At 36.4% G+C, this 14,835-nt stretch overlaps 1 protein-coding gene across 1 annotated transcript in view; it reads left to right on the forward strand.

The window, feature by feature from the left end:
- Nucleotides 1-14,835, forward strand: part of AKT3 (AKT serine/threonine kinase 3) — a 325,271-nt gene that overhangs the window by 647 nt on the left and 309,789 nt on the right. The window contains exon 2 of the mRNA XM_046678396.1: nt 10,352-10,517. Within this exon, the coding sequence (XP_046534352.1) occupies nt 10,472-10,517 (46 nt within the window). The 5' untranslated portion in view covers nt 10,352-10,471. The remainder of the gene's footprint in view (nt 1-10,351; nt 10,518-14,835) is intronic.

The raw sequence follows: 14,835 nt of genomic DNA on the forward strand, positions 1-14,835 counted from the left end.
GGGGGGCGGCGGGCCGCGGCCGGGTAGGGGCTCCGGCCTAGCGGTCCCGTGCGCGCCTGGGCCGCCCGGCCTGGCGCCTCGGGCGGGCCGCTCCGGGCCGGCCGCGCGGCTGGGGAGGGGGCGCCGCGCCGGGCGGGAGGTTATGTAACGCGGGGCGCCGCGGCGGCGTCCGGGGGGGCTGTCTGCGCGTGGGGGTGAGGCCGCGCCGGCTCCGGGGGCTCCTCCCGGCCGCCCCGCTGCCCGCGCACGGGCGAAGACGGCCTGGTGGGCGGGGGTGTCTGGGAGGTGGGTAACGTGCTCGGCTGTGTTTTTAATAGTAGTGGGGTTCTAATCCGCTCGGGAGTTGTGTGCCAAGAATAGAAATGTGCGGAAGATGCTGGGTTTGGCGGATCCAGTGATGCTGTCGCTGCTGGCGGCGGCGGCGGCGGCGGCGGCTCGGGCTGCAAGTAAACAAACCAGCCTCTTCCTCGTCCACCTCCTCCTCCTCCTGCGCATCGGTCTGCATCAGCCATGATGCTGGTGGGGCCCTTCAGAGCCCAAAGTTGAAACCGAGCTGGCCGCTGTGTTCGCCCTGAGTCCTAGGCGGGGTCACTCCTTGTTTGGGATTTCCCGGGATTGTACAGTTAGACTAGATTGAATCTGTTTGGGGCCAGGGTTTCATTACCGATATTTAACGTTGATCTTCAGAAAGCAGAGGAAATGCTTGCCCATACGTCAAGGCTAGGATGCCCTCATTTCTTCCATGAAAATAACGTTGTCAAAATAAAACCAACTCATTTCACCAGTGTGGTAATTGGTTGAAAGCTCAGTAGTTTGGAATTGATAACGTTTCCAAATAGAAACTCAACAGTGAAACGTATGTGTCTATATTGACTAATTACTAGTATTAATAAGATGTTTACACTTTTTTAGTTCATTTTGTAGCTGAAAGGTATGAAATAAAGACTTTGCAGTTAATACATTGCCAGCTCCCTCATATCATCAGTTTAGGTGTGTCTTCCGTATTTGGTAAAGCGTGGTCATATTATGTCTCTTGGTAGATTATACTGTAAGTCACCAGACAGCCACTGGTTTTGTTTTTGGTGGAAAGTTATTAAATTAGGTTTACATTGTTAGGAAATAGTTGAAAAATCCAAAAGTGGAAGAGTCCAATAAAGATGATTTAGGAAAGTTTATCTCCAGAACTTGAGTATCATTACAAAATATGTGTAAATTAGTATGAATATTCCGGGAGGTGATTGTCTAAAACACACGTATTCAGGAGGTAGTTGTCTAAAACATGAAAATATTTCTTATTAAAGTATCTACTTAGGAATAAATTACTAGTTTTCCAAGATGTATGACTGAATGCACAATTATTTGCAAGATATTTATCAGGACTGTAATTTGTTTTCTTTTGTCAATACATAATCTTGACTTTAAAAGTTTACCAAGGAGACTGTAGTTTGAAGGCCTGCTTTTTGTTTTTCTCGCTGAAGTTGACCCCAATATCTTTGATTGGTTGAGCTTCTTATTTTAAAGTGAGGGAGTGCATGTCATATGTGAGACAACATTGGAATTCAGAGGAATGTAGAATTTTCATTTTCTGTTGTGTATAGTTGTGCCAAGTATTTTCAGTAGTATGTTTTCTTACAGTATTTAACGAATATCTAGTCTAAAGTAATTTTCTATCAAAAATTTTCTGAAACTATTATTTGTGTTCCTTTTGTCCCCTACTTTTAGCCTTTCCATAATGATTACTTTAGTGAATTGTTTTCCAACTTAAACTAAGAGTCAATGTCAAACTAAAAATTTTAAGTTGCCTGTGTGAGAGTATTTCAGTGTTCTGCTTTGCACTTTTTTTGTTGATGTAGTTTTATGTCTGTAAAGTATTTTAAATAAGATTTCATTCATTCATTCAAGAAATACCAGAGTGTGAACTGTGTGTAAGGGGCTGATTGATTAAGAACTGTTTTATTTACATTTCATCCAGAAGATCCCTACCGTTAGAAAGAGAATTTGTTTTCAGAATCACTGGAAATCTAAACTTGTTTTGGTTAAGCATATCATGGGACAGACGTACTCAGCATAGAGTCTTGTGCAAAGTAGAGATTTAAGAGTTTTTAAACTCTAGTTTTTGGTTTAAACGTATGAGAGATTTTCTTTCTTAAAAAAGTTGAATGGAAATTTCCAACTCTTGGGGTTTCTTTAAAAAAAGGAACCTGTTTTACAAATTGATTTTGTGGAAGTTTAGGGTTTACTTAAATTTTGCATATTTTTGTGAAAACATAGCTACACTTCTTTGTTGTTATACCTTTTGGTTCAAGAATTCACCCTTGGGAAGATAAGGCAATTACTGTTAATGACATGTTAATTGAATTTTTAGCCATGATCTGGTAGGATCTTATAGTGTGGTTAAGTTTCAAGCATTAAAAAATATTTAATTTAAAACCACTTAGATTTAAATAACATAAGATACAAGGCAGAAAAATAAACCATTTCATTTTGTTTTGACCAAATCAGTCTTGTAATTTGACTGGCATCTTTATCTTTCTAAAGTTAATCTAAATTAATGCACATAATGAATTTTTGTACGTTTGTGTTAGAATATTTGAATCGTTTAAAATTGCTTTGTTTTTAGCTCCAGGTTTCAGTATGCATCAGTATTCTAAATCCTGGTTTTGTATGGCATGCGCTTTTCTGTAGTCACCTGCTGTTAACTTAGATGTTTTCTTATGGTCTTTACTCAGAGCTAGATTCACTGTAGAGTTAGCGCTGGCCAGTGCCTGGTGAGCACTTGTGTGTGCAAGGCACTTTTATATGTGCCTCACATGCATAAATGCATTTAATCCTTACAACAGCCCCTGCTATACTTCTGAAAGTGACTTTCACAGGAAAAAACACTTATTCTGGCACTGTAGAAATCGTTTCATTTTAACTTTCCTAATTCTGAAACACGTTTTCTCAGTGTTTTTCCTAACTTGTTTGTACCTATTATTAGAGTTCACAACGACGCTGCTAAATTTTGATAGTGTAGTACAATTATTTTGAAAGAAATCAAGTAATTGTAGGGAAAAAAAGTGTATTGACTGATCCATAACAGTTCTTTTTCATTTCAGTTGTTTCAAATGGTTAATTAAATGCCTCAAATGTTTGCATATTTTATTGTAGCACCATAATCTTTCAGCATATTAGGTATAAACACATTTCCTTTGTGAGGTAATTTTCAAATAGTAATCAATAGATAAATGAATATATACTTCTTGACCAGTAGATTTGCTTTTTCGTTCTTTTTCTTTTCAATACTCTGTTTATATTTATTTATCACCAACTGCAGATATTTCATATTTCTTAATGAGTATATTATGCTCATATTCAGAGGGAAAGTAAAAAGATTTAGTAGAAGTTACTAGAAGACTTTCAAATGAGAGTTTTCTCCCCTCTATTAATTAGCAAAACCTCTGACTGTATTTGGGAGTCTGGGGGAAGGGAGGGGAAGAGAGACGGTATTTTGCCAGTATTGGAGTTTAGTTCAAATTTTGTCTGAGTGGAATTGTTGTTTGAATGTTTTATCTTCCCAACTGTCTATTAAACTTGAGGACAGGAACTGTATATAATCATGACAGTGTCACCTAAGATGCCATCTATAAATGAAGGAGATACTCAGTGGATTTTAACTTGAAGGATCATAAATATTAGCTCTGGAAGAGCTGTGGGGCTGTTTAGAGTTCATCTAACGCTCCACTTTTTGGACCTTACTTAACATCACACTGGGTGGGGCAGAGTTGGGAACAGGGACCCAAGTTTTTTGGCTTGTCCAGTGCTCTTTCTGATGCACCACTGTGAGGAGCTTAGTTACAGGAGTCCATACTTGCTGGTTAGCTCTCAGTTTAATTGGGGGTAAAATCTGTCTAGCTGATTTTTGGCATTTATTGGACCATATACCAATTGTATTTTGTGTGCGTGTGGGGATTTTTTTCATTTTATAATCAGGGAGGTCCCCAAGGCAAATTTTAGAAGGACTTTACATGTATGTTGGAAAAATATGACCAACTGTGCAACTGAAATTCTTTCAGTAGTGACCCTCCACCTGTCCATGTTGTTATAGCTGCCTTCACATAGAGACAAGCCGTAGGTCATGTGAGAGATGTAGGGGATAATTTATCAGTAGCTTGTTCAGTGGTTTGGGTGAGCCAGAGGAATCCGATAAGCATTTCCTGAGTTGTTAATATATTAATATAACATGTTAATATATATTAATATAATAGTATACAAATAATAATAAAGATATAAATAATAGTATATATTAATATTAAATATATCATCCAGCACAAGTTGCTTTTCTATTTGTTTAATAATGGATGTGTTGGGTGAAATGGGTAGGAAGTGGGGGGAGAATGCTTTGTTTTTGTATATATGTTTCAAAGCTTATTAAGTTGATTTCTGAGAGTTGGTTGGCAATTTGGAAGAATTGATATTTTGTGTGAAAGTCTTGCCTATGCTTATTTAAGTGTTTTCCCATAGTGTGAAGCAGTGAAGATATCTATAGAAAGAGTTTTAAGAAAATCCACAAAGTGTTTTATTACCCTCTGAAGAGAGGAAAGGCATCCGAAATAACATCGTTTGTGTGGGTCACTTGCCTCTACGATGTGTTTTTAACAGGATAACAACTCTTATAAGGGACAGACTGGTGAAGTGCAGAGCAAATTGCCTTGAATTTCCCTTCCACTTCAGTATTTTTCCTTTCCCTTAAATTCTTTTAAAAGTTTTGTATAGCCTTATGTGTTTATCATGGCGTATATTAAGTTCATATGTTTATTTCTTGAAGTCAGTAAATACCATTGGATTATATTATGGTTACTCTTGACCATCATTTGTATTTCAAAGTAGCAACATTCTGTTGTATTTGAACATTAGTTGTCCTTCATTAATTCACTTTGGCTAGCATATTTAAAGTAGGTAAAATATTGTGTTGCAGAGCAAGTCTGTTCTACATAGTATTAAATTACAGCCAAGTTTATAGTTTAGAGAAAGTTTTATTATAGATTGTATTGTGGCTTTTAACTTAGACATTAACATATAGGAAATTATTAACCTATGAATTTTATTATTATTTGTAAAAAAGAATTGTTGGAGTTGCTCTTCTTTTTTGTGTGAGTAAGATTGGCCCTGAGCTAACATCTGTTGCCAATCTTCCTCTTCTGCTTGAGGAAGATTGTCGCTGAGCTAACATCTGTGCCAGTGCTCCTCTGTTTTATGTGGGGCGCCGCCACAGCATGGCCTGACAAGTGGTGCTGGATCTGCCCTCGGGATCCAAACCTGCAGACCCCAGGCCGCCCAAGCGGAACGTGTGAACTTAAGCCCCTGGGGTTGCTTTTTAACTTTATGTCAGCCTACTTTTAGTCTTCTGATGTTATAATTTCGTTTGTGATGCCACAGTTATATTTAATTTATTTGAAAACATTGTACTTTAGTGGAAAGTACAATGTTTTTATTCTGAGAAATAATTTGATAGAGAAAAACATGTTCAGAACTATTTGTAAATTTTATCCGTATTTTTGAGAGTCCGTATTGTTATTTGGTAGAGAGCATACTTGAATTGCAGGTAGTCACTTTTGTTACTTGTCACTAACTTGTCATGGTAACTGTGAGGAAGTAATGTCATTGTTGTTGATTGGTCGGTTTTCCTAGGTTCAAAATTGTAGATGCAATAGCCACTGCACAGATTGTCTTTAGAGTCAAGTGGGGTTGTATATGTGAAAGCACTTTGATAACAAATCATTATAGGTTTGGGAAAAGATTTTTAAATACTTTGTTTTGCTTACCTCCCTGTATAATCCATATTGTGCTTGTCCCAGAGTAGACAATCAATACATGTTAATTGACGGAATAAATATACGTATATGTTTTCTTGAGTGAATGATATTTTTAAAAGATGTTTGAAGAAGTTAACTTAAAATTGAATGGTTGGTTGCCATAAGTAAACAAATACCTTTAAAAAATTTTTGTAAATATCGTTAGGAAAATATGCCATTCTTGGGGCCAACCCTGTGGTGTAGTGGTTGAGTTTGGTGTGTTCCACTCCGGTGGCCCAGGTTCACGGGTTCAGATCCCAGGCAGGGACTTAGACCACTTGTCATGCCATGCTGTTGCGATGACCCACATGCAAAATAGAGCTGGATTGGGATGGATGTTAGCTCAGGGCCAGTCTTCCTCAAGCAAAAAAAGAGGAGGATTGGCAATGGATGTTAGCTACAGGCCAATCTTCCTCACAAAATAAAAGGGAAAAAAGAAACTATGCCATTCTTTCTCGTTTTTCCTCCCATAAGGGATGATTTTGGGCAGTGTTGATGCTTGATTTGTTTGGGAATTGAAACTTGACCATCTAAACAAAAAGTGTCAAAAAATGTCCAGATAAAAGGATAATCTTAATGCGTGAGTCCTTATTAATGGCAGTCCATAGGAAACATACGTTAATGAATAGGGAAGAATATTTATTATAATTTTAATTACTCATGTGTAGGTGCTTTCATAATGTTTAAGTTCAAGTTGTTTTTAAGATGACTTGACAGCATCTCTCTATTGACTTACAATATTAGTTTGCTTAGTCTGTTCTTTATTAGTTATTTCATGCTTCATCTTTGTTCTTTCATTCACCCACACATTCATTGTTCCATATTTGTTGAGCATCTCTTATGTGCCAGGCACTGTCAGTGTGCTTTACTGAATATGCTATTGAATGAGGTAAAAGATGTGAAAATGTTTGTAAGTTGTAAAATGACATTCCAATGCAATTATTATCATCATCAAATTCTCAAATAGTTCTGAATGAAAGTACCTTTAGTGTAACTGCTTCCTGTAACTTCTAAGTTGAATCTGCCAAGAATTTTGTGTGAAGTTTTTTATAAGAATGGGAAAAATTAGATTATCCAACAATGAAATGTTTAATGTGATAGGCTCAAAAGAAAATTAAACTAGATTTTGTCTGTTATAGCTCATTGAATAGAAGGCATTTCTGGGGAAGTTAGACCGTAGAGGGGGTGAAGTTCAGCCTACTTTAGGGAAGCAGATTACAGAGGTGAAGTCCAGCTTGTCGTTTTGCAGATGTGTCTTTAGTAACATGGAAGGCTGAGTGGGAGAGAGCTGATGGCTGGTGCAAGAGCACTGCCGCAGTGGGAAATTGAAGACCGCTTGAGAATCAAGAGCATTGTTCTTATATACAGAAGACAACATTTACTTCTAGCCTATTGAGCATAATTCTAGAGTAGTATGCATTTGCACATCTTTTATGTTCAAAGAATGTATCATTTTAGCCAATAGACCCAGGAGCAATTTTAAAGCTGAAAATTAGGATTGTGGGTAGGATTTGGTAACATTTTAAGATGCAAATGGATGAAGCCATCTCTGTAACGCATGGGTTCACTGGCCCTGATGAAGATTCTAAATTTTGTTCTCTCCATTTAACATACATTTTAACAGTTTACCCTAAATATATAAGCACTAATAAACATTTTTATCTAAAAAACTAGTTTTTTGAAAGTTTCATTATAAAACAAGATTCATTGATTTTGAGTTGATCTGGATATTTCAGTATATTGTTTTGTGCTGAAGAGGCAGTGCTGGAGGAAAGAGCATGTGCCTGCTTCTCTGGCCTTGGTCCTCTTGTCAAGTAGCTTCGTGAGCCTGGGCAAGTCACTTCATCTGCTTTGACCTCTTTTTCCTCAACTGTAAAATGAAGGTCCCTTCAGGTTTAAGATTCTAAAAATGAAATGTTCACTTAAAAAAACAGAATCAATTTTGAAAATATTTTTGTTTTTCTAGTGTTCTTTATAAGGGTATTGTAATGCAAGTTATTTTAATAGAGTATATGTTTTATATATGTTTATTGGATATGTATTCTTTTTTGGTTATTACTAAGTATTGATCCCTGATCTCTTCCATTTCTAATCCCCAAAATACCAAGATATGAATTTTCCTTTACCCCGATTATATAATTTCATAGTCAGAAAGCAAGAATGGCTCTAGGAGCTGTGAAGCCCCTTGCTGCGAGTATGACCGAAGAGCAGGTCTACAGCCAGTTCTTCTGAAGACACCGTTTTGCACTGGTGTTCCTGGTGTTTAACTTCCTTGTAATTCTTTATGTGGCATAAAGAGTTAAGCCTTTCACTTGTCTAGTTCTATATGGTGTAGCCGGTTGACCATGTTGAGTTCTTCAGAAAGTTATATAAATCAAATTAAAGTGATGTTTGGATTCTTTTCTCAAGATTTTTCTTTTTTCCCCTATTTTTAATGGTGAGATGGGTCTTGTTTTGGATTCTGTGGCGTTTCCTAGGGTCATTTCTCAAAGTGTGTTCCTCTGGCTATCAATACATGTTCCTAAAGAAAAAAAAGGGCCACGTGTGTTCAAATAAGTTTACGATTTGCTGAGATAAATAAGATTATACATATTTTGTACCTTCAGTGTGTTAATAGTGACATTTCAAGAGAAAGGCATGGTTTGTATAATTTCCCAAACTTATTTAGCCAAAGAAGTTCTTTTCTTTTTTCATCTTTCTTTTTCTTCACTTTTTCTGGACTTTCTCTTAGTATTTTTGTCTAACATATTTTGGGACGATACACCCGGATTCTAATACCCCTTTTGACTCTGCAGTAGCAGACGATGATTCTGAGGACAGCTTCGGCCCTGCCTGGAGCTGCTGCCCTCAGCCCCGTGCCACGTGAGTGGGGCGGTCTTCTGTTCAGCCACACAGACGCTGTCAGGCTTTCCTGAGAGCATGTTAGTCTTGATTCCTGGCTGCTGAGTGATGAGGTTCTGTACTTTATTTGCGTGGGAAAAAGAGCTGCAATTCAGTTCAGTGCTAGCTGGACAGTCTGCCTTGGATTTACTGCTGTGTGCTATTTACGAAAACCCCAGTTTGAGAAAACAGTATAGTTATATAGTCCTTCCATCTATTTTCCTGGTCATCTAAAATTTATGCCTGTGTTCTTGGACCGCATAATGCTGGGGTACCTGGACCACATTTTTTGGATCCTTTTCTGTGGAAATGCTTTAACTCAATTTTATCTTGGCATTTTCCTTTTTCAGTTGAGAGGGACAATAAGAAATAACCCTGGAAAACTCATTGCTGTATATATGTGAGGATATTTTAGGGACTTGGTTTGTTACACTACGAGGTATTTTATGAAGACCCATGGGATAAATTTAGAGTTTTGTCCCAGGAAGAATTGTATTCTTTTGAGCACTTCTTTTTTTTTTTTCTTTTAAAAAATATTTATGGATAGTGTAAATACTGAAACTGATTGTGTTTTTTTATTTGCATTGCTTCCTGAAAGCATCATGCTAAATTTGTGGCCTGTGTTTCACAAATACTTAGACTGTTACTCTGGCTTCTTTTTATTTTTATTTATTTATTTATTTATTTTTTAAACTTTTTTTTTTTATTGAGTTGATAGGTTACAATCTTGTGAAATTTCAATTGTACATTAATGTTTGTCAGTCATGTTGTAGGTGCACCTTCTTTTTATTTTTAAGGCAGTGTAGTTTGGAGTTAAGAATGCAGGCTCTGCAGTTGACAGCCTGGCTTTAGCTCTTGGCTCCATCATTCATGAGCTGTGTTGAAGTCGGGCAGTCTGCTTACTCTCTGTGAGCCTCAGTTTCCCCATGCAGGAAATGGACTTAATAATACATACTCTTATAGGGTTGTTGTGAATATTACCTGAGAATAATAGATATAAGCAGCTATGATATTCTTGACACATCTGGAACACTCCATACTTTTTTCCGCTTTCATATTCCCTTTATTTCATTTTGTCTACTATAAAAAGTAATTGATTTTATGTTATTTATAATATTTTATTTTTCGTAATCTACCTAAAATATTTCTTGGAACAAGGCAGAGTAAGTGTACATAAATGTTGGTTTCTTAATTCATTGTATTTTACATCAATACAGCCATTAAAAGCATTCACAGTCGCTTTGCCATAACTGTTTCTGAATTTACAGGGATTTTGAAACTAGACATACATGAAGATTTACTTTTAGTTCACTTAACTTTCATTTTCTTCCCTTCTCACCTCAAGCACACATCACCCGTTTTTCTGTGTTATTTGTGTAGATGTGACAGTGGTTTTCTTAAGACATTTTTTGTTGCAGCCTCTTAGGTTAAAAGTTTCACTATCATTTGAAATCCGTCACAAGACCAGGGGAGTGCATTCATTATAGAAGTATTTAATAAATAAGTTCTCCAGTTTGAAGAGCAAGACTTTTATGTGAGGTCAGGCCAGTTGAAGACATTTACAAAGAATTAGTTGTTTGTTATTGCTATGTGAGTTGCAAGAATGGAAAAAAAAAGAAATTCTTTCTTCAATACTTCCTTCCAGGCTGAGTCATCACTAGAGAGTGGGAAGGGCAGCAGCAGCAGAGAATCCAAACCCCAAAGCTGCTATCACAAAGCACCAGTTCTCCAAGTTGGGGGCTCAGAGGGGAGCCATCATGAGCGATGTTACCATTGTGAAAGAAGGTTGGGTTCAGAAGAGGGGTAAGTGTCCAACAAAGCTGAGAGTAACGTGCTGGGTAAGTGTGCTGACAGTTAGTGGTGGCCTGGAAGTGGATATTTTTTCTGATGCTCTTAACAAAGTGAACTGTGACATACTATGTCCAGTAAGAGAGAAAGGATATTTAACATATGCGTTAGAAATTTGCTTGTTATTTAGTGATTCTTTATAATTCTTGATTTTGATTGTTTATAATCAAAGTTGTAAAAGTTTGGCTTTCTGGTGTGTTGTGTGCATGCGTGTTACAGAAAGTTTGTGTTGTGATTTTTTGTGTTTTCCACAGATTCTACAATCCAGAAAGATGTCTTTAGAATGATTTAATATCTAGAAAAGTGTCTAACTTGGATGCGTTTAAAGATATATAGATGTGTAAATAGAAGTATTCAATTATGTTAAGCCTGTTTGAGTGGTGACAGGGACGGGCTCACCCACAAGCTCATGGATTCGACAGTCCCCTAAGTTAGGGAAGTGAGGTCCTCAAGTAAAAGACCAGATGAGGAGAGGCTTTTCTTTTGTGTGTGTTTATGTTTAATTTAATTTTTTATTTTTCATGATCTACTTTTAGTATTTCTTGTTCACTCCTGCTTTAGATAAATAATTAATCTTAACAAGTACTATCTATCTAAATAAATATTATTTATTATTCCTTTTTAGTATTAAAGGAAGAACTCTTCAGTGTAAAGCTTAGTTTCTCCTCTTTGAGTTCACCTGCTTGTGGTCAATGTGTTTATTAGAAATCTAGAGTTTAGACTGGTTGCCAGGCAACTGCTGTTTATCCACATGGCCAAGTGGAGTAGGATGAGGACTGTTCCATTCTTAGGACTTTTAAGTTCCTGTATATCTATTTTCCGGTTAAAAGTTACCTCTTAAATAGTGATTTTAATATTCTTTGAAGGTCTGTAGTTAATGCCTGTGCTGAAAAGCTGTTGTCAGTAGTTAAATGTGCATATGTATTATTGAGTGAGTCGTAGGTTACATACAGTAAAATTCAGTGTTAAGTGTACACTTTGATGAATTTTGCTAAATTTATACAGTAGTGCAACACACACTGCAATCATGACATAGAACATTTCTGTCACTCCTAAAAGTTCCCTCATTCCCCCATACATCGGTCTTCTTCCCTCAGCCCTGGCAACCACTAATCTGCTGTTACTATAATTTTGCTTTTCTAGAATTTCGTATAAGTAGAATCATAAATACATAGTCCTCTGCGCCTGGTTACTTTCACATAGCATGGTACTATAGAGGTTCATCTGCGTTGTTGTGTGTATCGTGTTTGTTCCTTTTTGTTGTTGAGCAGTATTCCGCTGTGTGGACATTACCACGGTTTATCTGTTTACCAATTGATGGGCATTTGGGTTGTTTCTAGTGTTTGGCTGTTGTGAATACAGCTGCTGTCAGCATTTGAGTGCGTGTCTTTGTGGTGTGTTTCATTTTTCTTGGGCAATAACCTGGGAGTGGGATTGCTGGGTCATATGGTAAGTGTATGTTTAACTTTATAAAAACTGCCAAACTGTTTTCCAAAGTGGTGACTATTTGTATTGTTAAGTTAAATTTCTTTCATTACTTATGACAGATATTTATTATTTCATTGTATATTATAAATTTGGAGAGCATTTTCAGCTTTCAGTGTTACATGAAGGTATTTTTAAATACATTTTTTAATTTGTCTAGTATATTTATATTATTTTTCCTACTTTGTTTTTTTGGGGTGGGAAATCACTAAAACCTTTGGGAGTTTTACTTGATTAATCTCTAAAATCTGCTCTCACAAGATTATTGTGAGAATTAAATAAGATAATGTGTGTGGATGTGTTTTGACCATTCTAACACAAACGTACACTGTTGCTATCACCACTGTTTATCGAGGATGTAGGGTGGTTCTTGAGTCTATTGAATCAATTGTGTCTCGTCTGAAATACCATAATAGAAGGTTGGTATATAGTGCATGGGATTTAGAAAAAAGAAGAAATGAAGAAGAATTTCTCAAGTGTTTTCCTGCATTGGTGAGGAAGGGGGACTCTAATGAAATGTGTATGTGTCTCTGTGTACGTGTGTATATTTATTTTGGGAAGTAATAGCCATATAAACATAAGAATTTGAATAGTACACAAAGGCATAAATAGAGAAGTAAAAATCTTTCTACCTCCTACCTTTTCCAACTAATTTCTCTCCTCAGAGGTAACCATTTTAGACCTTTTCTATTTTTAATTCTGATTTTTATCCCAATTTTGTATGTAATATGCTAAACTTTATTTTTCACTATTCTTAAGTGATCTAGTATATCCCCTTCGTAAAAAGTGAGGATTTTGACTTTTAATACCTATTCTCTTTCTTCCCTTTTTTTTTTTGGTCTTTCTGGTTAAACTTCTTAGTCTTGTACCATTAACTCTAGAAAGCATTAAACATCTTCTCTAGACTCGCCACTTTCTAAGTTGAGAAAAATTAGTACCCCTCACAATCTTGACCTTGAATTTCTCACATTCCCTTCCCCATTTATGTCAGCTGTAACGTTTATTTTGTATTGTCAAGGGTTGTAATAGTTACATTTGTTGATTCTGCAGTAATCAGTATGATGAGTATGTAAATAATACTCACTGCTGAACGAAGTCGTATGATGGGATCCATAGAGAACAAATGGGTTTTTATACTGTACTGGTACTCAAGATCATGCCTTGCTTTAGTTTGGCTTCTAGTTTGGGCTGTAACTGTTTTCCCTAGATTTTCTAATTGCCATGTTTTCCTCCTCTTGGTAGAAGAGTGTATGCCTTCTTCATATCACTGGTTATCCAGCTTTTTAATCATACTATTTGTTGAAATTCTAATATGAACTGACTTTTTTCTGGGTGTGATGCTCAGCTAATATCATGTTATTTAATTGCATTCTTTGACAAGTTCTGTGTTGTCTTAGATCTCATGTCTTTTTTCTTTTTACTTTAGATTTTACAGTTTTCTAGAGCATTTCCTGAAGTAATTTTTTAGAAAGAATGTGTGTGTGTGCTTGTCAGCACAATGTTTGAAAATGTCCTTTTCACCTTCGCACTAGGTGCACACCTTGGCTGGGTATAGAATTCAGGTTTAAAATCGTTTTCCTTTACCATTTTGAAGGTTGCGTTCCGTTTCCTTGAGTACCTGGTGTTACTGATAAGAGGTGTGGTGCTAATATGAATAATTTCTTTGTAGCTTGTCTGTTTTTGTTCTCTGGAAGCGTTCTGTGCTGATGCGTCTTTGCTTTTGGCATGACGAAATTTCAGGAGGATGAGTGAGGGTCCTTTTTTATTCATCCCGCAAAGCATTTGGTGGGCCCTTTGAATCTGCACCCTTCTGTCTTTCTTCAGTTCTGGGAAGTCTTCTGTATTTCTTTCATTATTTCTTTCCTTTTATGTTTTCTGTATCCTTCTATTTTTTTTTCTTAGAGCTTCTGTATCAGTGCTCTCTTTTAAAATTTTTCTGTCCTTTTCCATGTCTTTGTTTTTCTCTCTGTTCTGCAAGATTTCCTTGACTCTTTCTCCAGCCCTTTATTGAATTATTTATTTCAGCTATTACTTTATATTTCTGGAAATTCTTTCTAGTTCATAGCCACCTGCTCTTATTTTACAGGTATAATACAATCTCTAATCTTAGGTAACTGAATAGATTTTATTTTTAAGCTTTGTCTCCTCTTTGAATAACTCTTTCAGTTTGTTTATTTTGATTCTATTTTGGTGGTGGTAGTTTTCTTCAGGTGTCTGGCAATCCCTGTTTGTGTATATTTGTGAATGAAAGACTGGTGTTCCTGGTAGTGTCTTTCATCTATTTTGACAATTTATGTATTTTTCTTATTCTTAGGACAAGTTAGATTCCCTGAATGAGGGTTTGTGATGGTAGTGTTTAACTGGGCTCTTGAAAGCCTTAGTTGAAATATTAGGGGAAACCAAATGGGCGTTTTTTCCTCCAACATTCTTAATTTATTCCTTTAGAGATTTTCAGTATTATTTTAATAATAATTTTGTGTTTTGGTCAAGTAGATTTCATTAGGTAGTCTGTTGTTGTTTGGCTGTATTTTGGTTCAAAGAATTCTAAAAGAGCATTGTTATTTACTGTCTGTTTACCCTGGACAGATTATTATCACCTAAATTTTGATGTACTCGTTTGAAAATAAATATGATTATATCTGCCTTCTTTACCTCATAGTGTGTTTGTAATCATTACAAGGTAATGTGTATGGAGGAGTGGTTTTGTTTTTGTTTTTGTTTTTTAAAGATTTTATTTTTTTCCTTTTTCTCCCCAAAGCCCCCTGGTACATAGTTGTGTATATTCTTA

This window comes from Equus quagga, chromosome 12, assembly GCF_021613505.1.
Source record: "Equus quagga isolate Etosha38 chromosome 12, UCLA_HA_Equagga_1.0, whole genome shotgun sequence".
Lineage (NCBI taxonomy): Eukaryota > Metazoa > Chordata > Mammalia > Perissodactyla > Equidae > Equus > Equus quagga.